Source organism: Schistocerca piceifrons, chromosome 2 (genome assembly GCF_021461385.2).
Source record: "Schistocerca piceifrons isolate TAMUIC-IGC-003096 chromosome 2, iqSchPice1.1, whole genome shotgun sequence".
In the NCBI taxonomy this organism is placed as follows: Eukaryota; Metazoa; Arthropoda; class Insecta; order Orthoptera; family Acrididae; genus Schistocerca; species Schistocerca piceifrons.
The window spans coordinates 770,733,648-770,759,392 of record NC_060139.1 but is presented as its reverse complement, the minus strand read 5'-3'; the positions used below and the strand labels follow the sequence as shown (position 1 = coordinate 770,759,392).

Here is a 25,745-nt window from a genome sequence, read left to right as displayed (position 1 = left end):
AATGAAAGAGAGAAATAATGGTAATATATATCTTGGCTCAAATGATATATGGTGCCTTGAGTTGAATTATGAAAATGTAGATGTAGTTTACAAAAATATATATTGACAGTTTTAAAATATGAATTTTTCTTCAAAGCATGCTTAGCTGTGAAAAGAACTATTTTAAGCATAGAGATACATCCACTTTGACAAGAACTGATGTCCTACCCTTGTTAGAAAAAATTTGTGGCTAAATAAAATATAAATATTTCATGAATACCACTTAAATACTGTTGTTTATTTTCAGAAAATCAAAAATAACCTAAAAAGAATTTAAGATAACTACAAATAATATGAATGGTTTTTCAGGAAGTTCCTAACAGTTCATTTTACATTACTTATAATTTAGAATATTTGACATGTGCACATGTATTCAATAAAATACTTGTGGGGTCAAATTTGATTGCTCTTTGCAAACAGACTAAAAGTATTGTTTGTATGTAGTGCTTTTTATCACTTTTTAATAAAGCCATCTTACCATATGGAGTCACTGTTCATTTCTTCCATGATCTCACCCTTATCATCAACAAAATAGTCAACTGTCAGACTGTTTTGGGTGTCATGGGCAGCTGAATATGTTGTTACAGTACGTGCTGGTAGACCCAGAGCTCGGCAAACTGTAAAGAAGTAGTGGTTTCCTTTATTTGTGAGAACCATCTTAGTAAACAAATTACAGATGTTATAAGTGACAGCAAAAATACAGAATGAAAGAAAGAAAAAATTATTCTGAACATATAGTACCAACAGACAAGTGTCTGTTGGTAGTACACTTTTTGCATTTTGAAGATAAGTACTGGGCTGTCTCATAATTTACTAATTTCCCCAATTGATTTTTGCTTTGATGTAATAGTATAAAGAGTTATGACAGACTACAACTTTCCTGGAGATGGAAGGTGGGTGACATCTAGGTACAATTATCATATCTTCAGGTGAGTGGTCACGTGACATTTGTTTTATTTACTGCTTCCATCCCAGAACTTCTATTGTCACAATACTTTTGCTACATTACTGACTATAACCTAAGCAAGAGGACTTTCAGTAAAAATGGATTAATGATATTTGCCGCAAACTACTGAGAGATCAGCACACTTTGGACTACAACACACAATTATTTTAGAATAAGCTGAGTTAAGTGAATATTAAAAAAAAAAAAGACTGAAGAGCAGTCTTATTGTATGAAGAATTAAACTTGCATTACATGACAACTGAAATGCTGGAGCATGAAATAAACTTGAGAGGATGTGCAGCTTCATTACAGGTGAGCTGAGCACTTGATAGTGTTTGTATATTTTTTGATTGAATGATTCATAGTTACAGGCAGAAACAAGCTGCATATTATGGGCCTGTCAGTGGCATTATCTCTTACAACATTTTGTTAGTATATTATCAAAGAAAAACTGCCAATACCTTCTTAAACCATTACAAGCGGGAAATACAGTAGGAATTGAGATTCAAAAACTAGTAGATAGGTTTTGGTATTTGAGCAGCAAATTAACTGACAATGTCTCAGATGGGGAAAACATAAACTGGAGCGATAGGCAATAGTAAGAAAAGTACTTCTACAAAAGAGAAAATTGTTAGCATTGAATCTAAATTAAGGAGTTAGGACAGTCTTTTCTGGCAGTATTTCTCTGCTCTCAATTGTAGCCTTGTATTGGATGGAACCATGGACAATAAGCAATTCAGACAAGAAGAGATTAGATGCCTTTGCAATGTGATGTGGATCTACAGAAGAGTGCTGAAAATTATAGGGGCAAATTGTATAAATAATTAAGACATACTGAATCACATTTGGTAGAAAAATATGTTTGGTACAATTCGAGTAAAAGAAGGGATTGGTTGATATGACAGGTTCTGAGGCATCAAGAAATCATTAATTTGGTCATAGAAGGAACTGTGAGAGGCAAAACATGCAGAGGGAGACTTAGCAGATTCAAATGATTGTAAGTTGAGGTTGTTATGCAGAGATGAAGCCTTGCATAGGATAGGCTAGCATGGAGGGCTGCATCAAACCATTCTTCACACTGAAGACCACAACAAGAACACAAATGAGGATTACATATAGCAGTAGTTACAAAGAAAGCCTATGTTTCTCCTAGATTGTGTGATAAGGATGAATGAAATATCAAGCTAAAGTACTCGCTGTTTCTGAAAGACACACATAGCAGCTCACATTTGTAACTTATTTCATACTTTAAGAAATCTACAATAAGGGTATCATGATTTTATGAAGAATCCAAAGCTACTGTGCCAGATACTATCACAGGATTTAACTGAAATATTTTGCAGTGGAATTCAGTATTTTAACAACTACACTGACACAACAACTTACCAGTCGTGAGTACCCCTGCAAATACCCAGCACTGACCATATTTCACAGGTTTCTTATTCTTGTAGAATTGCTGCAAGATCTTCATACTACCTATCCATTTTGTAGGTGGAGTACCACCACCATAATCATTAGACCAATTGCCCATTACTGCTCCATTGTCATCTGGTGAGTTTACCTGCAAATTGGTTGATTTATGTAAAAGGCATTGTCAGTATGTAGTAACATTCAGGAACAAAGAATTTTGATCCATTAATGGGTGACATACTAATGAATTAAAGCTTAAAGAAACATTTAAAAGCAAATTAAAATAACTGACAAGGAGAAATGCCAAATCACATAAAAATTATTTGCCCAGATCATAGTAGACATCTCCAGTTTGTTGATAGTTTTTACTGTCATCTCTGTAACAGCAAATACATTTTCATTAAATATGGCAGTGCACTGTACACATTATATGATATATCTTTATCTGCATTGCTCTGTTCCATAATACTAAAACAACTACTTCAAGAATTCACATATTTTCAGGCTAATAAAGTGTGTTAAATTTTTGGGGGTATATTTGGATGATAAACTTTCTTGGAATCCACATATTAAGTATATTAGCTGTAAATTGTCTAGGGTAATCTATTTGTTAAGGCGATTAATACACTGTGTACCTAAAAATTATGTTAGGGTATCTTACTACTCATTTTTCCAAAGCATCATATCCTATGGCATTATTTTATGGGGAAACTCCACTTGTGTGCATGATATACTACTGCTGCAAAAGAAAGCTATTAGGATAATTACAGGCTCACCACACAAGGCTCATTGTAAACCTTTGTTTACACAACAAAAAATCATGACAGTAATAAACCTATATATTTATTATGTTTTAATCTACACAAAAAAGAACTTACCTAAAGTAAAACGCAGGGCAAATATACATTGTTACAGCACTAGGACAAACAGCTCTATCTATATGCCCTACCACAGACTGTCAAAATCAGTCAACAGTTATGAACTTATGGGCCACAAATTATCTAACAAACTTCCACAAGGTATACAAAATTTACCAGAGCAACAATACAAACAAACACTTTATGACTGGTTAGTTGTAAACCCATTCTACAATGTAAAGGATTTCATGACCTGTGATATTAAACTGTAAAGTTTTAAACAATTCTGTCCTTCTATAGCATGTACTGTACTGTATTGTATTATATGTATGACTTTGTCTATTGCTGTAATGGCTTAAAGACAATAAAATTATTATTATTATTATTATTATTATTATTATGTTTATGAAAGCTGATCTCAATAGTGTTAATCTACTTCAAACATCTTGCTCTTTTTAGTTTCCTACACTGCAGGATTTCTTCCTGTGTCATGTTGTATTTTTCTGTGTCCTCATTTTTCACTGATTATTATTCTTTATGCTATGTTTAATTAATTTTCCTTAAATTTGATCATTTTAATTGACTCTCTGTTTCAAATTTATGTTACCAAATATTTTTCTTGAATTTCCACTTACACTGCAATTCAGTTTTTGTTTTGTTATTGGTTTTGTAGATATTGGGTGCTCTCATTTGGCCTTATACATCAGCTTAATTCTCCATGCAGCTTCAAATATTTTTGTATCTTCCTGATACTGTTTGAGCAGGTATCAATTAACGTATTTCACATTATTTTTTGAACACTGCTCCATTGTAATTCAAATTTTCTGACGTGCACTTCTGTTAAATACAACCTCAGAAGAGAGCAGGACTATGTACAGCTTCTGAAGGCAAACTAATAATCATACAATTCCTTCTCTTTTTTTTTAGTAATCAGTCTTCTGACTGGTTTGATGTGGCTCACAGTGAATTCCTCTCCTGTGCCAATCTCTTCAATTCAGAATAGCACTTGCAACTTACATCCTCAATTATTTCCTGAATGCATTCCAAATCTCTGACTTCCTCAACAGTTTTTGCCCTCTACAGCTCCCTCTAGTATCATGGAAGTCACTCCCTGATGCCTTAACAGATGTCCTACCATTCTGTCCCTTCTCCTTTTCAGTGTTTTCTATGTATTCCTTTCCTCTCTGTTTCTCCGCAGAACCTCCTCATTCCTTACCTTACCAGTCCACCTAATTTTCAACAATCATCTGTAGCACCACATCTCAAATGCTTTGAAACTCTTCTGTTCCAGTTTTCTCACAGTCCATGTTTCACTACCATACAATACCATGCCCCAAAGATACATTCTCAGAAATTTTTTCCTCAAGTTAAGATCTATGTTTGATACTACTAGACTTCTCTTGAACAGGAATGTGCTTTTTGCCAATGCTAGTCTGCTTTTGATGTCCTACTGTCTGTCATTGGTTTTTTTGCTGCCTACGTAGCAGAATTCCTTAACTTTATCTATTTCGTGAGCATCAATCACAATGTTAGATCCCTCGCTGTTCTCATTTCTGCTATTTGTCATTACTTTCACCTTTCATCGATTTACTCTCAATCCATATTTTGTACTCATTAGACTATTCATTGCATTCAGGAGATCCCATAACATAACTCTTCTTCACTTTCACTCACGGTTGCAATGTCACCAGCGAATCATATTGTTAATATCTTTTCGCCTTGAATTTTAATCCCACTCCTGAACAGTGGCAGCTGCTGTGTAAGAGCAAAAGAGCATGTGAACAACCTAATTTTCGACACCTTGCGGATTTATAGGTTATTTTTCTTTGAATGCTGTTAAACTTACCATAGATGCTGCAGTCTGAAAGATACCGCACTTAAATCCACTACACGGCTGCTTCTCTAGACTCTATTAAATTTGGCATCAGGATAGCGAGCACACCTTAAGTTGTGCATGTTTTAAGGAGCTTTTGCGCATGTGCAACTCGTATGACGCAATTGCCTTATGGGCCAAATACATAGGCCTACAGATTTGATGAACACTATGCGCGCTCACAGTGTACACAGCGGTAGCACATTGCGGCAGACTTGTATCCCCGTTTCCTTAGCAAAAATCCTGCTATATGGTAGCACACTCCTCACATAGGCTAATTCACTCACTGTATGTTACAGTGAAATTATATCGGACGTCAGTGTATGTTAAAGTTGTACAGACAGTAAACCTGTTTTGTGGGTTTCTGAATGAGTTGTGGCATATTATGAATTTGAGGGACTGAGAATTATGAGGGCCTAAAGTACCTATACATCGATTGTGAGATTATAGCATTTATTCATGCTTATGAAATCTGTTGATCGTATAGTCAGTCAGATTTATCTGTACTGTAGGCCGACTTTATGTATATGAAAATTCACGAAAAGCTGTATGACACGTTTCTCTGATATTCACTTAAATTTTGGGATCGACGCTGGTGTGGTTTAGGCCCTTATGGATCTCACTGCCTTATTTGTACTCTAGTCAAGAGGCCATGTTGGTAGACATTACTAATGGGGTTTGGTCGTTTGCACATAATATGGCACCTTGGGTTGGGAGTTGGTTGTCTATCTTGCGGGAATCGGCTTATGCGTGCAGTGTAAACATGAACTGTGTTGAATATATTTTAAATCCTATTGGAAAATTAAGGCTGTGAGGATGGGTCGTGAGTCGTGCTTGGGTAGTTCAGTCGGTAGAGCACTTGCCCGCGAAAGGTAAAGGTTCCGAGTTCGAGTCTCAATCTGACATCTGACACACAGTTTTAACCCACCAAGAAGTTTGTTATCAGCACACACTCCTCTGCAGAGTGAAAATCTCATTCTGGGAACAGAAAAGTAAATTATCAGGAAATGTAGCCGCAAAGAAACTAGGGCTCCGAGAACAGATCCTTCGAGAGATTGACGAAATCAAATAGGCATGACTACAAGCGAACATTTAACAAGAAAGTGTACACTTTGCACAAGTTGTTGCATGGGTGCAGTGTAAGAATATCCGATTTTTAGTCCAGAAGTAAATTCGTGAACTAGTACATCTGTCAGAGATCTTGTACATTTGTCCGAACAAATGGAAAAGCACGAAAACTCCCACTTACACAAAAATGCGTATTGGAGAGTTGCGAAAGATTACACATTATTTCGTTATTGCCCTGTCTTACACTCTTCGTAATTCGAGCTCTTCGTTCTTGGTCGTCCACTCTTATACACTCCTGGAAATTGAAATAAGAACACCGTGAATTCATTGTCCCAGGAAGGGGAAACTTTATTGACACATTCCTGGGGTCAGATACATCACATGATCACACTGACAGAACCACAGGCACATAGACACAGGCAACAGAGCATGCACAATGTCGGCACTAGTACAGTGTATATCCACCTTTCGCAGCAATGCAGGCTGCTATTCTCCCATGGAGACGATCGTAGAGATGCTGGATGTAGTCCTGTGGAACGGCTTGCCATGCCATTTCCACCTGGCGCCTCAGTTGGACCAGCGTTCGTGCTGGACGTGCAGACCGCGTGAGATGACGCTTCATCCAGTCCCAAACATGCTCAATGGGGGACAGATCCGGAGATCTTGCTGGCCAGGGTAGTTGACTTACACCTTCTAGAGCACGTTGGGTGGCACGGGGTACATGCGGACGTGCATTGTCCTGTTGGAACAGCAAGTTCCCTTGCCGGTCTAGGAATGGTAGAACGATGGGTTCGATGACGGTTTGGATGTACCGTGCACTATTCAGTGTCCCCTCGACGATCACCAGTGGTGTACGGCCAGTGTAGGAGATCGTTCCCCACACCATGATGCCGGGTGTTGGCCCTGTGTGCCTCGGTCGTATGCAGTCCTGATTGTGGCGCTCACCTGCACGGCGCCAAACACGCATACGACCATCATTGGCACCAAGGCAGAAGCGACTCTCATCGCTGAAGACGACACGTCCCCATTCGTCCCTCCATTCACACCTGTCGCGACACCACTGGAGGCGGGCTGCACGATGTTGGGGCGTGAGCGGAAGACGGCCTAACGGTGTGCGGGACCGTAGCCCAGCTTCATGGAGACGGTTGCGAATGGTCCTCGCCGATACCCCAGGAGCAACAGTGTCCCTAATTTGCTGGGAAGTGGCGGTGCGGTCCCCTACGGCACTGCGTAGGATCCTACGGTCTTGGCGTGCATCCGTGCGTCGCTGCGGTCCGGTCCCAGGTCGACGGGCACGTGCACCTTCCGCCGACCACTGGCGACAACATCGATGTACTGTGGAGACCTCACGCCCCACGTGTTGAGCAATTCGGCGGTACGTCCACCCGGCCTCCCGCATGCCCACTATGCGCCCTCGCTCAAAGTCCGTCAACTGCACATACGGTTCACGTCCACGCTGTCGCGGCATGCTACCAGTGTTAAAGACTGCGATGGAGCTCCGTATGCCACGGTAAACTGGCTGACACTGACGGCGGCGGTGCACAAATGCTGCGCAGCTAGCGCCATTCGACGGCCAACACCGCGGTTCCTGGTGTGTCCGCTGTGCCGTGCGTGTGATCATTGCTTGTACAGCCCTCTCGCAGTGTCCGGAGCAAGTATGGTGGGTCTGACACACCGGTGTCAATGTGTTCTTTTTTCCATTTCCAGGAGTGTAATTCCCCCTTGGCTCCTGTACATATTGTTTGTTATACGTCTCTCTCTACAGCTTAACCTTATTTTTGTCAGAATTTCGAATATCTTGCACCATTTTTCATTGTCTAACGCTTTTTCCAGGGCGACAAATCCTATGACCGTGTCTTGATATTGATAACAACGTGTTACAAATGTTTAACGCATCAGTAAATACAGCAGCTCTATCTATCTGTCTATCTGACCATTCAAATGGGATATTCTCTTTAGCAGCTGCTAATGTTTTTTTCTTGACATGACTCATGCAAACACAGTACATATAACTCATATAAGCTACCAGGAAGGATCTGCATGATACCACAGCTAAGAGAATTATCATGTGGTGCCCCCTCTATAATCACAGTTCCCAATGTTCATCTGCACAATGATGCTAAACTTGGAGGTAGCCAGACTAAATCTTGATGGTGAGTTGAGACAAGTACACTATATCTTGGCATTGTGTTTCACTCTCTCCCTTCTTTCATCATCGTACAACAAAAACATGACACCACTGCACACACACTCATTACAGGGATCCTTAAGGGCAAATTCTCATACACGGTATGGAAACAGACGATTGGGCACAGAGACAGAAAACCCTTACACTTAGCCAACTGAACAATCCCTCGGAGACTCCCAGCCAACAATGCCATGTGACTGTCTCTTTTGTTAAACATTTACCAAACGCTGCTAGCAGGTATCATTTTAAACTCCATCCAAGCAGTTGTTCAGGGTGCTTCTAACAACAAAATTGCTATGCAAGGAAGCTAACATGTAAAAAGTATTCACCCAGATGATGTGGTACTCACTGCTGCTGAGATGGCTCTGCAGACCCTCACAGGATCTCCGCACTCACTTGGGCGAACGCCGCCGATCTTGCTGACGAGATAGAGGGCACAGTCGAGGATGTCCTTCTCAAACTGGGCATACTTCCAGACACACGGGCGCAGCCGGTTGTAGCTGCCCCTCCAGATGAGGCCTGTGTCATTCAGCACATACTCCTGCAGCAGTTCTTCTCCTTCCAGGAACACCTGGTCCTCTGCCAGGGGAGAGAAACAAAGGAGTGAACATTTCCTGTAAGTCACTGACATCTCTTTTTAATCCATACTTTCAAATTACGTGAGGCTTATAACAGGGCATACGTTGTGAAAATTTGTTGTAAGACCTATGTGACCAAACTGCTGACGTCATCAGTCCCTAAGCTTAAACACTACTTAATCTAACTTAAACTAACTTACGGTAAGGACAATACACACGCCCATACCCGAGGGAGGACTCGAACGTCCGACGCGGGGAGCCGCGCGAACTGTGACATGGCGCCCCAGACCAAGCGGCTACCCCGCGCGGCTTATGCATTGTGGTGGAAGGAATATAAGACAACTCTAATTCCGAGATTTGAAAAAATGGTGTTTCAGTACTGAGAGTACGACTATTACATTTTGTGAACATTTGCTGGAAGAGGAAAAGATCCCCCCTCCCCCCCCCCCCCAAATAATGGATGTTAGCAAAGGTTGAATCAGTGTTCAAGGGAGGGGGACAATTTTTATTCCAAAATAACTACAGTGCTTATAAGAAGAACTGTGGTGGTCCTTTTGGACGAAGGCGTATTCTGCAGCGATTTTTCGTGTATCGCCGCTCTACTCAGCATACAGATAACTGAAAAGCACATTCATTACTACACAAAAGTGTTCAGTAGATATATTCCTATAAGACAAATACTGTGGGGAATACTTCTTGAAAAAGGCTTTCCAAGCCTTAATCATAGAACTCGTTTTTTAAATTATGTGTAAGTGTACGACTATTTTATTAGTGACTGGAGCTCCTGCTGAGATCCAGTTAATGCCCCACTTCAGCATAGGCTCTGTTGCAGCTGACACTGAGCTTTATTTCACAAATTCTAACATTGGTAGATGAGTTTTTACATTTGTTGACTGATAATGTATATACGAGGGCGTGCTGAAAAGTAACTCCTGCGAATTTTTTATGTGAAAACTCTTAAGGCTTCTTAAATAAAAGAAACGTTAGTAACATACTACATCTTTATTCTTCACGTCTACACATTTGCAGCCCTCTGTCGCTAGAGAGTTCAGAACTGTAGGACGTAATATAGCGGTGTGTAACGTAACTATGTCGATGCGTGAGAAACAGCCTGCTGTAATCGATTTTCGAATTGGAAGAATTCGTCCACACATGGAGCCACATCTCCTTCCGCATGACAATGACAGACCACCCACGAGCGATTTGAGATATGCAACAGCCGGCCGAAGCGGCCGAGCGGTTCTAAGCGCTACCGTCTGGAACCGCGCGACCGCAACGGTCGCAGGTTCGAATCCTGCCTCGGGCATGGACGCGTGTGATGTCCTTAGGTTAGTTAGGTTTAAGTAGTTCTAAGTTCTAGCAGACTGATGACCTCATAAGTTAAGTCCCATAGTGCTCAGAGCCATTTGAACCGTTTGATATGTGCAACAGTCCCACGCTTTGAGTTCACTGTTATTGATCGTTCCACCATACAGTTACGACTTTACCCAACCCGATTTCCATCTGTTTCCAAAATTTAAAGAATGCTTTTGAGGAATTCACTTTGGTAGTGATGGAACGTTGCAACCAGAGGTGAAATTTTGGCTCCGTCAACAAAGTCAAACATACACTATACAGTGACGGTATCAACAAACAGGTCTCTCACTGGGAGAAATGTGTTTGTCGTCAGGGAGACTAGGTTGAGAAATAAATAGGTAGATATGAAGAATAAAGATGTAGAATGTTAATAACGTTTGTTTTATTCCAAAAGCCTTAAGAGTTTTCGTATAAAAATTGAAAGGCATTAATTTTCGTCACGCCCTGTATGAGTTGTTTTATTGTACACTTCAGTTCTAAACTCTTGAACAATAGAATAATAATCCCGTCACTTCTCCAAGAAGATCAAAGTGGACTTAGATGAGGACGTTCTCTTAGCGACTCGATGCAATCGTGCCGCCGTTCCGTCCTTGCAGTGAACTTCTGTCCCTTAGTAAATGCCTCCTAGCACCACGGAGTACAGCATGAGCACATCGGTTGCCTATACTGCGTATAACTGACGCCTGCGTCCCGGGACAAGAGTGGGGAAAGAGTGAGGCCAGAGGTCGGAGGCGGTGACCTGTCAAACGGCTAACTCCATTCCGGAGGAACGCGGGGCACGGGCCGCGATCCGACACGCACCATCTCCAGTTTCATCTGCTAGACTAAAGCCGTCAAACTGCTGTCGGCGTACGTCGCCAACGTGGGAATCTGCTCATCGGACAAAAACGATGAGGTGCCGAAAGTCATGCTGTACCTCCAATATAGTATCGGACTCCTTTTGTCCGCCGTAGTGCAGCAATTCGACGCGGCATGGACTCAACAAGCCGTTGTAAGTTCCCTGAAGAAATACTGAGCCATGCTACTGCCTCTATAGTTGTCCATAATTGCGGAAGTGTCGCCGGTGTAGGATTCTGTGCACGAACTGACCTCTCGATTACGTCCCATAATGATCAATGCGACTCATGTCGGGAAATCTGAGTGGCCAAACCATTCGCTAGAATTGCCGAGAGTGTTCTTCAAAGCAATCGCGAGTAACTGAGTCCCGTAGTTGTTTGGGAACATGACAGCAAATACGATATTACAATGCCTGTGTCATTCTGATGACGATGCACTGCGGTGACCACAGCCGTTGCGAACACATGAGATGAATTCGCAATTGCGAATAGTGACTACCATCGGCTGTAGAATGGAATGATGGCAATGAAAAGTTGTGTCGGAGTGGAACACGAACCCGGATTTCCGGCTTACCATTTGGCTATGCGTGAGCGACTCAGGTCAGACCCAAACTTCCATATGTCGTCAACCATACGTCTATGATTTGTACTCGCACATCCATTATGTGTATTCCCTCCAGATCAGACGTTTTGCTTGAAAGTCGCATGGCCGGTATCGGCAGATAAATACAATATTGCACTGCCTGTGTTATTCTGACGACGATGCACTGCGGCGACCACAGCCGTTACGAAACACGTCAGATGAATTCGCAATTATGAATACATAATGAATGTGCGACTACAGATCGTAGATGTGGTTGACGACATATGGAAGTTTGCGTCTGGCCGTGAGTCGTGTTCGGATAGCCCAATGGCAAGGCGACCGCTCGCGATAAGCGGGAAATCCGGGTTCGAGACTCGGTCCGGCACAAATTTTCACTGTCGTCATTCCATTCTACAGCCGATGGTAGTCACTATTCGCTATTGCGAATTCATCTGATGACAGCTAATGGTCTCCAAATAGCCGAACATGACCGTTTCCAGTCAATGATTGCTTCAACTGGACCAGGGAATCCAGTCTATTCCATGTAAACACTATCAGCTTGCACAGTGCCTTGTTGACAAAGTGGGTCCGTGGCTTCGTGGGGTCTGCGCCGCACTCGAACCCCACCATCAGCTCTTTCCAACTGAAATCGGAGCTCATCCGACCAGGACACGGTTTTCCAATCGTCTAGAGTCCAAGCGATATGGTCGCGAGCCCAGGAGATGTCGTGCTGTCAGCAAAGGCACTCGGGTCGGTCATCTGCTTCAGTAGCCCATTAACGCCAAATTCGCCGCACTGTCATAACGGATACGTTCGTCGTACGTCCCACAGTAATGTCTATCGTTATTTGACGTAGTGTTGCTTGTTTCGTAGCGCTAATAAATCTACGAAAACGCCGCTCGTCTCGGTGGTTTAGTGAGGTCATCAGGCGCAGCGTTGCCCGTGGTGAGAAGTTACGCCTGAAATTGGGTATTCTCCACACACTCTTGACACTGCGGATCTCAGAATACTGAATTCCCTAACGATTTCCGAAATGTAATGTCCTATGCGTCTAGCTCCAACTAACATTTTGCGCCCGAAGTCTGTTAATTGCCGACGTGCGGCCATAATCAAGTCGGAAACCTTTTCACGTGAATCACCTGAGTACACGTGATAGTACAGTCAATGCATTGTCCTTTTACACTGTGTGTACGCGATACTACCGCCATCTGTATTTCTGCATATCGCTGTCCCATGACTTTTGTCATCTCATTGTATTACTCTCTCGTACAAAACCGCCTCTACACTTGATAAGGATCCCAATTCTGTGAGCAAGTATGTTCGCATGAAGCCACTCACTGTAGGTTAGATCTCATGGAGCTAGCAAATTTCAGGGATGTTGTCGGTTGCTACGTTTTGCCTTCTGTTTCAGTTAGTCCCAGAAATTTCATATAGGATTAAGATCTCGAGATTTGGTGGCGTAGTGGGGATGCGAGAGGGTGGTTGAGTGTTCGACAAGCGAGGATAGTATGTGTCAAGCTATGTGAACATGACTGTTTTTATATCTGAAGGAGGGAGTGTTCACAGAATACTCAACATGAAGATGTAGAATAAAGGGCAAAAACTGGCCACCGAGAAAACTGAAGTAAACATCTTAAGTTCAAGTTCACGGTAATCGAAATGACAGGGTCCAAATCGTGGCGCGGAACACGCCCACGAAAAGATCACACAACCGCCTTCAGCCTGAGTTACTCGTATATCCTCCACACGCTCCAGGTTACAAGCTTCATTGGGCTGCCGGTAGAATCGACTTCGTGCATCGTTTCAGAAGATGTAAAACCATGACCTGATGGTCGGAACACCTTACACGCCTCCAGTAAGCAAATGTCCAGTTTCTGTGCTGTTGAGCCAAAAAAAGCTACACAACTTTGTAATGCTGTGAGCAATAGTGGCCTTTCGCGGGGACTTCTTTTCCCCTCTCTTGCACCAGTCGCTGCGTCTCAGAGTAGAACTCTACGCCCTCAGTTTTTTGCTCGATTTACTCAAATCGCTCTCTTCCTCTACGGGCCTTAGCGTCGATAGCTCCTCTTATTCCATGACAGTTATTCTCCAATATCATAACACATGTTTTATCATCATATTCCTACTTCTTGTCAATGTTTTTCAGTTGTTCATTCCTTCGCTGATACTGGATGGAACCTCCTCATTCCTTACCTTACCAGTCCACCTAATTTTCAACATTATTCTGTAGCGCCACATCTCAAATGCTTCGACTCTCTTCTGTTGCGGTTTTCTCACAGTTCACGATTCGCTACCGTACAATGCTGTGCTCCAAACGTACATTCTCAGAAATTTCTTCCTAAAATTAAGGCCTAAGTTTGACCCTAGTAGACTATTTTTGACCAGGAATTCCCTCTTTGCTCGTGCTAGTCTGGTTTCTATGTCCTCCTTCCTTCGTCCGTCATGAATTAGTTTGCTTCCCAGATAGCAGAATTCCTTTACTTCGTACGCGATTCCAAAAGTCCAGTGCATGCAGTTCCCTTCGCAACATTCGCTTGGAAACTGGCTGCGGGGATCCGCATATTCTGACAGCACCAGTTCCTCCCGAGTTTTTATATCGTGATACACGCTTGCGAGTCCTGCTCCGTTCCTTGCAGACACGATAAACAGTCCGCGTTGACGTACCAGCAAAACGGTTCATAGCAGACATGCCGAAAACTATCGTGGAAGAAATATAATTTGATATTCCTTTCGCGAAAGGTACGGTGTGGTACAGTCCTCTTCGAGTACAGGTTCCCTAAATTCATCCAACAGGGTTTGGCGCGCACTACGTAGTTTTGCTTTCGGAGGTAAACTGTTTTGCACAGCAGTCCTAGGGGATCTACAGTTTAAAGTGAAATGCGCTCCGTCATTGTGCTACAGATTTTTTCATGTGTGCGACATCATTGTACAACTGATTAAGCAATAGATCTGTTGTGATGAAATGACAACACGACTGTAAGGGATTTGAAGTCGAATTTATTTCATGGCTGATTCGTGTGTGATTTATGGCCAAATATTTTGACACGTTATGACATGTGCTAAGATGATTCAAAACAATTTGAGAATTGATAACATGCCGAAATCGATCGTGGAAGAAACATGATTTGATATTCCTTTCCGTCATCTGCTGAGAATATTCTCATTTCATGACTAACACACGGTTGCGGCGCCAACCAGAGTGGAAAATGTTAACTTTCTGCCGCGCAGGATTAGCCGAGCGGTCTGAGGCGCTGCAGTCAAGGACTGTGCGGCTGGTCCCGGCGGAGGTTCGAGTCCTCCCTCGGGCATGGGTGTGTGTGTTTGTCCTTAGGATAATTTAGGATAAGTAGTGTGTAAGCTTAGGGACTGATGACCTTAGCACTTAAGTCCCATAAGATTTCACACACATTTGAACATTTTTTGTTAACTTCCTAATAATCTTGATAGCGACAATATGTTAGACTCTAACAAGTTTTCAGTATTCTGGTCACAAAAATTTCTTCTCTCATAGGAATTCGTATGATTTCGAACGTAGATCAGTTGCGGTTATGAATACTGAGCGATTCTTTGCCGAAGAACTGAATTGCATCCACTGTTGTCAGCGACGAACTTTCACAACGCAAGAGTGCCTGTAGAGACGAAGTGGAATGCTTCCATCGCGTCAAAAATTTTATCATCGGAAGATCGTCTGCTTCTTGAAGCTCAAAAGATATTATCATGATTATTAATAGGCAAAGGATAATACAACGATTGCTTCAGTTAACAACGTTATTGGGGTACTTGTACAACGAGCTGAAGCAGAAGCGGCCAAAATTAAACATTTCTCTTGCACCAGGAGAATGCAGCTATCTATATATTGTTCATTTCGATGATAAAATGCTCCTAAAAGTGGCTTGGAGCAGTGAAATATCCTTTGAATAAGGAGACTACGTAAGTTGTGAGGGATTACTACGCACAACTGGCAACAGCTTTCTTTTCTGAGAAAATAAGGAGAACTGATTCTCCATGGATCAGCTACACGAAGCTCAAACAACATTAACTGGGAAATAAAATTTTGTTTTTGCTAAAGCAATGTATGCATTTTTTTTATCGAACTTGTGAGGGCTTCCTTGCACTTCATCAAAGAAAGACGTACACACGCTGCTGCAGTTACAACAGCATACTGTGATAATAATCTCGATTCCTCTTCCATTTCGTTTTTGAAATGCCAAACCATTTTTAGACAGTTAAAGCTGTGTGACAACTCTGAGACTCATCGGCGAAATCTACAATTACAAGTCTTAAGCTGGTGAGTAAGTACTTACGACGGCACCAGGGGTTGTACAGGATATAGAACGGATCCTTGTAGCTGTAGCTGACTGCGCCATCGTTCTTCAGTTTGGTGTCGATGTCCATTTTCCATTTTCCCACAATAGCATCTGCCGCCGGAGTAATCTGTAAGCACAAAACCATTGCCGTGTACGACTATTCATTACCTTAACGAAAATGCTATGCAAGATATATATGAACAATACCGACATATAGTTTCTCGTGTCCAGTGGTTCGCTTCAGACCGTTAATACTGTTGGTGGATGTCTGAAAAACTTCCAATAATGACTTCAAAGTAGACGATGAGCTTTCGAGTATTTTGAAGTTTGCCTAGTTGCAGGAGAGTGACTCTTCCAGTACTGCTAACAGGTAATGAAGATGCAGATAAAGAAAAGTCTGAAGTTTAACGCACCGAAAAGTAATTCGGTATTGTGCCCTTAGAGAGCATAGCTTTCTATTTAAAAATAGTAAACAACCAACGGTCTAACGAAATAAATTTGGGTAAACTCCCGTGTAAGGACTTATAACCTCGTAGAATACCTCAAATACACACACAAAAAAAAGTTTTAGTTCACCTCGGTACCGAGAGTTCCGGAAGCTGTACAGAAAACTGGACTAGAGATCAACATAAACATCATTTCCGCCCTTTTTATTGCTCATGAAAACCACACGTTGCATGTTGTACCAACATACAATAAGACCTTCAGAGATGGTGGTCCAGATTGCTGTACACACCGGTACCTCTAATACAGACTAGCACGTCCTCTTGCATTGATGCATGCCTGTATTCGGCGAGACATACTATCCACAAGTTCATCAAGGCACTGTCGGTTCAAATTGTCCCACTCCTCAGCGGCGATGCGGCGGAGATCCCTCAGAGTGGTTGGTAGGTCACGTCGTCCATAGACAGCCCTTTTCATTTTATCCCAGTACGTTTGATAGGGTTCACGTCTGGATAACATGCTGGTCACTGCAGTCGAGCGATATTGTTATCCTGAAGGGAGTCATTTACAAGATGTGCACAATGGGGGTGCGAATTGTCCTCCATAAAGACGAATGCCTCGGCAATATGCTGCCGACATGGTTGCACTATCGGTCGGAGGATGGCATTCACGTATCGTACAGCCGTTACGGCGCCTTCCATTACCACCAGCGGCATACGTCGGCCCCAGACAATGGCATCCGAAAACAGCAGGGAACCTCTACCTTGCTGCACTCGCTGGACAGTGCGTCTAAGGCGATCAGCCTGACCGGGTTGCCTCCAAACACATCTCCGACGATCGTCTGGTTGAATGCATATGTGACACTTATCGGTGAAGAGAACGTGATGCCAATGCTGAGCGGTCCTTTCGGTTTGTTGTTGGGCCCATCTGTACCGAGCTGCAGGGTGTCGTGGTTGCAAACATGGGCCTCACCGCGGACGTCGGGAGTGAAGTTGCGTATCATGCAGTCTGTTGCGCACAGTTTGAGTCGTAACACGACGTCCTGTGGCTGCACGAAAAGCATTATCCAATATGGTGGCATTGCTGTCAGGGTTCCTCTAAGCCATAATCCGAAGGTAGCAGTCATCCACTGCAGTAGTAGCCCTTGGGCGGCCTGAGCGAGGCATGTCATCGACAGTTCCCGTCTCTCTGTATCTCCTCCATGTCCGAATAACATCGCTTTGGTTCACTCCGAGACGCCTGGACACCTCTCTTGTTCAGAACCCTTCCTGGCACAAAGTAACAATGCGGACGCGATCGAACCACGGTATTGACCGTCTAGGCATTGTTGAACTACAGACAACACGAGCTGTGTATCTCCTTCTGATGGAAAGACTGGAACTGATCGGCTGTCGGACCCCCTCCGTCTAATAGGCGCTACTCATGCATGATTGTTTACATCTTTGGGCGGGTTTAGTGACATCTCTGAACAGTCAGAGGGACTCTGTTCAGCCAGGGTGGGCTATAGCAGGCCGGATCCAAATTTCAGACCTTCAAGAGATCGCAGTATGTTCGTGATGTAGAGTGAATTGACAAATATGTTCCATCTTTGGCGTCTAGTGGTGCGAGGGGTGATGAGAGTGACACTTGCACGCCTGCCAGAGTTGACTATCGTGTTTCAATATGTAGGCTACTTTCACTATGGATTGTTAATGCTCTGTCCCTCTACCTATACCCAACTTTAACATGCCATACATAAGCAGAATGTTAATAACAATAATATCAATAAACTTATAAATATTCCAATACAATAATAAACTAATAATTTGTTTACATTAGCGCATAGTCCATCGGTATAGCTGAACTTGGAAGAAACTGGAAAATTCAGAGAAGTACATCATTTGGAAATTTGACAAGTATGTGCATCTTGCAGTGATTTAAGGAACTTTCTTAACTTTTACAGGGTCGTAATTTACACCATATAAAATCGAAATGCGCGCTCTCCACAATCAGTATTTCGCTTAGTAATAAGTTTTAGATCACAGATCTGAATACTACGGGTATACAAGAGTGTAAATTTGGATAATGCGGTATAAGAACGCAGGCTTTATCGGAGAACTGCACTGATGGAATATTCTCAGAATATCATCCGAGAGACAGGGTTGTCCTGCAGCAACGTTTTACCGACTTTCCTAGTCACCATTTTCAGGTGAAGATTACGAGCAGGAAACTCGTTGAACGGTCGATACAACGCGACGTTGCAATTCGGCTGATGTCCCGAGAAGGTTCTCTTTGAGTTATATCTGCCTGTTTCTAGACTAGGCCAATCTTCCTGATTTTTTTGCCTGTGTGGAAGTTCTTTCCCTTCAAGCCTTGCCTTACACAACTTCTTCAGACTCCAAAACATGTCTGATTTGTTTTGGCGGTACATACGGTCAGCCTGTGGATGGGTACCTTCAGTTGTGAGGAACGTCTTCTGCAGCCGGCAAGGCTGACAGCCCACACTCTGAGGCTAGCTCTGAAAAGCAGAATCCTTTGGCATTTTAGAGAGCTCTAGTCTTCATGAGACACTATTCACTAAAAGTTGGCTAAAAAGTTTGGAAACTAATAGATGTAAAATGTAAGTGGTTTTGGTGAATTGTTCTTCGGACAGGGACGTGACCGCCATGACACTCCCCTCCGTTGCACTAGCAGGTGGCGGACGCGCGCTCACCTGTATGCGCAGGATGTCGTCGGCGCTGGAGTCCAGCACGGCGTTCCAGGCGGCTCCAGACTCGGCGCCCTTGGCCAGCAGCGGCACGGCCACCAGCGTGCCCTGTCCGTAGCTCGGCTTCTCCGCGTCTGTGCAGACACACAACAGGCACACAGTCAGCTAACACAGCTTCACTGCCTTGAGCATTTGAATATACGGGTTACAAATGTAACTCAAAAGTTTTCTTTAGCAAGACTCTACTTCCTGTTAAACTAAAAATAAAATTGTAGGTGATTACTTCATTATTTCATGACCATTCTTTGACGTCTAAATGGATAAGCCTTCAGTTTCTCCAGTGCCAAGTCACTTAGGCGTAACGGTAGATTACGCGAAGTTTTAGTTAAGAAATCCGCATTCAGTCACATTTACTTGAAGAAATACGACTGGTATTTGGGGTATTATACATAAGGCTGTGGCCACATTATCAAAAACAGGCTCTAGAAACTGTATTTTTTCTGCTGTTTGTAGCTCTCTATGGAGAGGAAGTAAATTATAGAGGCAATTTTGGTAAACAATGCTTATTGTGAATGATATATCGAAAGTTTGTCTCTCCCGAGTGTATTTCGTGTAAACATTAAAAAAACAAAGCGATGAGTTTCTCCGACGTTTCAAGAAAAACATAATTCCTTCACTGTAATTCAAGAAGGAATACTCCCTCGATTATGCTACTCAAATCTCAGAATATCTTTAGTTCTTTTGAAGCAAGTTTTTGACTTACATGCATAAAATACTTATGGACTGCGCTCGCGAATGACAGACTACACATGCCCTAAACCACTTAAAGTGAATGCTAGGTTGGTATCTTACAACAGGCCGGCCGATTTCTTTCCTTATCGTTCTCCAGTCTGGTTCATTCTCTAATGATCTCATCGTCGTCGAAACGTTAAATCCTATCATCTTCTATCCCTCTACCTCGTACAGATCCGGATTTGACTGCCAACAGAGCAAATAGTCTTAATTTTTCAGTAAATGTCATGACTCCACGTCAGAAATTCACCCTGCTACCATAGAATTCCTTCATATTCACTTTGGTACTGTGAACTGTCTTTTGTTTTTGACAACAATAACAAAACGGTTTCGCAATGTAGTAGCCGGTTACAACCATTCAATGGACATTCTCACACTGCACATATACAAAAAATAATGGAGAGAAGGAATCACTCTCGAATCTGTAAAAGTGGCTACTCCTTTCATGGACGTAAACATGAATGATTAGACAAAGGGATTTCATTCTGACTATAAAACCTACCTACTGCTCACCATACTTATGTAGATGATGCAATAAAACGCTATGTCACCTCTTACAGCATATGGTTTTACGTATAATTTTATTCTTATTTTATAATTCCATGGATTGTTGATGGCAGATTTTATAGATTCTATAATGATTCTTTGTCTCTTCTGTTTTATCTGAATACAGTCCGATGATGGCCAATGAATGGTCGAAGCAGGTAACTAAATTGTGAAATACTTTTCAGATTGTTGTCGCATAACATAATGGTCAGTCAGTCATCTTCGATGTTATTTAGTCCTTACAATGAGATAGCTATGCAGGAAACTCAGAAGAGATTTGCAAAGGTATATCAACGTTCGGGAAGAAGAAATAAAAATGTTGAGGTTTGCCGATGACATTGTATTTCCGTCCAAGACATCAGAAGACTTGTAAGAACACCTGGAAGGAATGGATAGTGCCTTGAAAAGAATCTATAAGATGAACTTCGACAGAAGTAAAACATTGTACTCAAATTAAATCAGACGATGATGAGTAATTAGGTTAGGAAATGGGACAGGGGAAGATGAGTTGGCAGTAAAATAACTGACGATGGCCGAGATAGGGAGGATATAAAACGTAGATTGACAGTAGCAAGACAGAATTTCGGAAAAAGAGAAGTTTGCTGACATCGAATATAAAATTTAAGTGTTAGGAAGTCTTTTCTGAATGTATTTGTCAGGAGTATTGCCTTGTACGGAAATTTAACGTGAACAATAAACAGGTCACACAAGAAGAAGCTATTAAATTGTGGTACTACAGAAGAATGCTCTGGTGTTAGATTGGTAGATCGAATAACTAATGAGGATGTAGTGAAGGGAATTGGAGAAATAATATCTCTGGCATCAAGTACTCCTCAGTGGAAAGTAGTGTTTTTTTTTAATCCTCGGAGTGGTTTGATGCGGCCCCCGACGAATTCTCCTCCAGCACTAACCTCTTCAACTCAGAGTAACACTTGCACCCTTTGTACTTAATTGTTGGATTTATTCATATCTCTGTCTTCCCCTATAGTTTTTACCCTCTGCAGTTCCCTTTAGTACCATAGAGGTTATTCTCTGATGCCTTAACACATATCCTGTCATCCAGTCCATTCTTCTTGTCAGTGTTTTCCACATATTCCCTTCCTCGCCGATTCTGCGCAGACCCTACTCATTCCTTATCTTACCAGTCTACTTGATTCGCTTCGATTCTCCTCTGTTCCGGTTTTCCCACAACCCCTGATTCACTGATACAATGCTGTGCTCCAAACGTACATTCTCAGAGATTTCTGCCTCATATTAAAGCCAATGTTCGATGCCAGCAGACTTCTCTTGGCCAGGAACGCCCTCTTAGCCTGTGCTAGTCTGCTTTTTATGTCCTCCTTGCTTCGTCCGTCATGGGTTATTTTGCTCCCAAGATAGCAGAATACGTTAACTTGGCCTAATTCGTGATCACCAATTCTGACATTCTGCTTCCCGTTGTTCTCATTTCTGCTACTTCTCATTACTTTCGTATTTCTTCGATTTACTCACAATCCATATTCTGTACCCATTTGAATGTTCATTCCTTTTAACAGATCCTGTAATTCTTCCTCTCATTCACTGAGGGTAGCAATGTCACCAGCGAATCGTATCATTGATACCATTTCACCCTGAATTTTAATCCCACACTTCAACTTCCCTTTTATTCCGTCATGCTTCTTCGATGTATAGATGGTCCTTGTACATATCGTGCATTGCCAGTCTCTCCGTATAGCGTACTACAATTTTTCTCAGAATTTCGAACGTCTTGCACCATTTTACATTGTCGAACGCTTTCTGTAGGTCGATGAATCGTCTAAGAGTATACTGATTTTCCTTCAATCTTGTTTCCATTATCGAGCGCAAAGTGAGAACTACCTCTTTGGCGCCTTTACGTATGGGTGGGGAAAGTAAAAGTTTTAGTGGAGATGAAGAAGGTTCGTATAAAGGAGACAGGTTCAAACGGATGTAGGCTGTGGTAATTACACGGAGAGGAAAATGCTTGCACAGGACAGGCTAGCGCGGAAAGTTGCGTCAAAGCAGTCTTATGACTGAAGATCACAACAACAATCAGTCAGTGGTACAATCTCCAGCGACAGTGCTCATTTTTTCCTGACTACGAACTGTGTTCCCTGCACTGGTGGGAGCTGTGCAACTGCTTGCCCTTAACAGGATGTGCCGCAGCCGCCATACGGGATGGAGGTAAGCGGGAGGGGCCACACACGACATGCCGATGACTACGGCGGCGGCCATATGGGGATGCAGGCCACGGTAACTGTCTGGTCACGACCTGGTATGCCGTTGCCGTGGAAGTTGCGAGTCCCGTCTGTAACAAGTCCGTAACGGGAGACTGGCCGGACGAGACGACGACTCAATCAGCGCAGTCGTGCTTCCGGTAGAGCGGTCTGTGCGAGCAGACGACGCGCTGCCCTTGCAAAGCTCGTACTTTTACAGAAACCACACAGCCGCAAGTCTCAGGACCGTCACAGTGCTGCAAGTGCAATCGTCGGTATTCGGACCAAACAAGTTTAAATTTCACCATTTTATCTGTAGTCAAGGGAATGTTCTGCTGTGTCACCGCCCCTTAAAATTGATTTGATTAACTTCAGATAGCTCATGCTTGATTTTTTTCTCAAAAAATAGTAAACAGTGGTGATTTCGGTGTACACTAGCAGCAAAAAGGAATGTTTTAGTCGAAATATGATACAAACTTTTAGATGTAGATAAGACTGCAAGAAGACTCAAAATATTTTCGCCCACCCAAGATAGCTTCTTGCTGCCCGGAAAATGAGCAGGTACTGCATGAAGATTATGGAGGAAACTTCGAAATACGTCTCGCTTGGCTAAGAGAAACGGTATTTTGTTTGTATGAAAAAACGTAAAAGCAGTATAATTATTAAGCTACAGACTTACTATGCGCTAATGAAGACTCATTAAGAATATTACTGACCAAGTTTTTAAAAGTTCACTTTCTGACTCCTGGTTGTGCGATCTCATCTTTTTTAATTTTTTTTTAATTTTGTAGAATATTAAAGACAGTTGGGACTGACTTGGACAAAAGGCGTCTCTGATCATTTATGTCGTACTTATATTTGTCTTCAGACTGATTTGAGAAGACGTGGCTCGTCGTAGTTCGAAACAATCAGTCCTGTTTCATATTTGCTGCCCATCTCTATTCTAGCACCTGTCACTTCTATTCGTGCAGTTGAACGCCATTTTAAATTTACATTTCGCTAAACAAATTGCAAAATTCGCGAAATAAAGCAGTTCACTTTCCACACAGACAAAAGATAGACTGGCTCCTCTCAGTATTCTGACCGAGTTCAATGTGGCGGCCGAAGTTCATAGCCGCAAGGAGCGCTGTAGGTCGTAAATTTAAACTCGATGCTCGGACCTCTTATCAGTTTACATCACTGAAAGGTGTTGTCAAACCGGAAGAGGGCTATGCGGTGCCTCTGCATAGTTTCGTCTGGTAAGAACATTTTCCCAGAAAGCGAGAATTCAGGTTCCTGCCTTACATTTGTAACGGTAGGGCTACATTCGATTTCTTTGTTCAGCCTAAAATGCTAATTCAGAACGAAAGGCGATATACAGGGTGATTTCTTGATGATGTTATAAACTTTCAGGTATGATGGAGAAAAATGTATGGATCAATTTAAGACAACCTAGTCGAAATTTATGAGCGAAAACCGTTCTGATACCTTTGGCAGTAGAATATGTGTACAACTGCTGTTCTTGCTGAGACTGCAGGGAAGGCAATCTCGAGGTGCACTGGCTATTCGTCAACATATGTGGTTTCAACGTGATGGAACTCTGCCTCGCTTTGGACTGAGGGTTCGTGAACACCTTGATCAGACATTACGTGAAAAGTAGAGAGACAGGGCAAGCCCTGTTTCGTAGCCAGCATGTTCACCTGGTTTTACCTCACTTAATTTCTTCTTGTGCGGCGATGTGAAAAGTCTTGTGTCGAGACTGAAGAGAATCTCCTGGTAAGAATTCGCCCTGCGTGCAACACTGACAGCGGAGATACTAGAACGACTACGATAGAATTGCGACGATGCCATGGCTGAATTGACGCTGGGGGATACCATTTCGAACAACTGTTGGAAATGTAGCAGCTCATGAAACTTGTGTCGGCTAATGGTATCCATTATTACAGTACCGTAGACTTAGGATTTTCGGTCCCTCTGACATCAAGTTACCTGCTCCATTACTAATCCATCAACAGGGCAAATTATCTGAGGATATTGTGGAGTATTCAGCGGAAATTCTGTATGTCATGATCAGGATTCTAAAGTTGAGGCCCTTAGTTCGAGCGCTGCGCAAGGCTGAGGTGGAACTTGAGCAGATTTTCGCTCATATCTTTCGACTCTGTCGTTTCCCGGCTAGCATATCTTACCTCAAATTGATGCATTTACACTTCTCCATCATCCCTGACAGTTTGTGACATCATCACGAAATCACCCTGTATAATAAATGGATACTTTGCTGAGTGATAAAGAAAGTGGAACAAGCGGGTAAGTTCCTTTTATTAATGTGTTAAAAAAGATAGATTGCGTGTTGAAGAAGATGTCTCGAATTACTAGGGGGCAAAGAACATCTGAGGCGTCTCACACTATCGAAGCATCGAACAGTAGGTGTGAAGGAGGCCATGAACAAAGAGAAATGGAATGCGGACGTCTAGCATGAATTATAGCCATAGAGGTATAGGAGAGGAGCCACCGGGTCGGACGCAATCACCTCAGCAGGGACTCAGATAACGAAAAGGGATGAATAAATCTCTGAAAATGAGACCGGAAGTATAATATGACCTCAGCTTATTCGTAGCAATGCATCGTAATCGTATTTCCCATTTCAGAGGAGGATAGCTGACCTTAAATTGAGATACTGTACAATGAAGTGGCTTAAACTGTTTCACACAAGTTGGAGAAAATGGAGCCTTAGAAATAGAATGAGCGACGTCAGAGACGAAAATTGGTTGTACTGTTGTAGGACTGCATAGGAAGATTCCTCAGTAGTAGAAAATGTTGCATTTTACTACTCCTATTAGCGATGCCTTTTTCAAGTCTGTAAAACTACGTATCTTTGGTGTCTTGAGGCAATGGCGACGTTTACTCTCGAATCTGCGGATTCCGATCCGCAGCGCATTGCTTGATAGTCAGGAAACGTTGTCGGCGGCTACATATGAATAAGGTTGCAAACGTTGGTAAGATTGCAACTTCCTAACATATTAAAACTATCTAAAAACCAGACCTGGATT

General features: G+C 42.5%; 1 protein-coding gene across 2 annotated transcripts in view; it reads right to left on the bottom strand.

Moving 5' to 3' along the window:
* LOC124775071 (annulin) overlaps positions 1 to 25,745 on the bottom strand; it is a 443,615-nt gene that overhangs the window by 31,892 nt on the left and 385,978 nt on the right. For both annotated transcript variants that reach the window (XM_047249875.1, XM_047249874.1), the window contains exons 3-7: positions 19,178 to 19,305; positions 16,039 to 16,168; positions 8,731 to 8,960; positions 2,372 to 2,546; positions 518 to 656 (exon numbers count right to left, since the gene is read on the bottom strand). In XM_047249875.1, the coding sequence (XP_047105831.1) occupies positions 518 to 656; positions 2,372 to 2,546; positions 8,731 to 8,960; positions 16,039 to 16,168; positions 19,178 to 19,305 (802 nt within the window). The remainder of the gene's footprint in view (positions 1 to 517; positions 657 to 2,371; positions 2,547 to 8,730; positions 8,961 to 16,038; positions 16,169 to 19,177; positions 19,306 to 25,745) is intronic.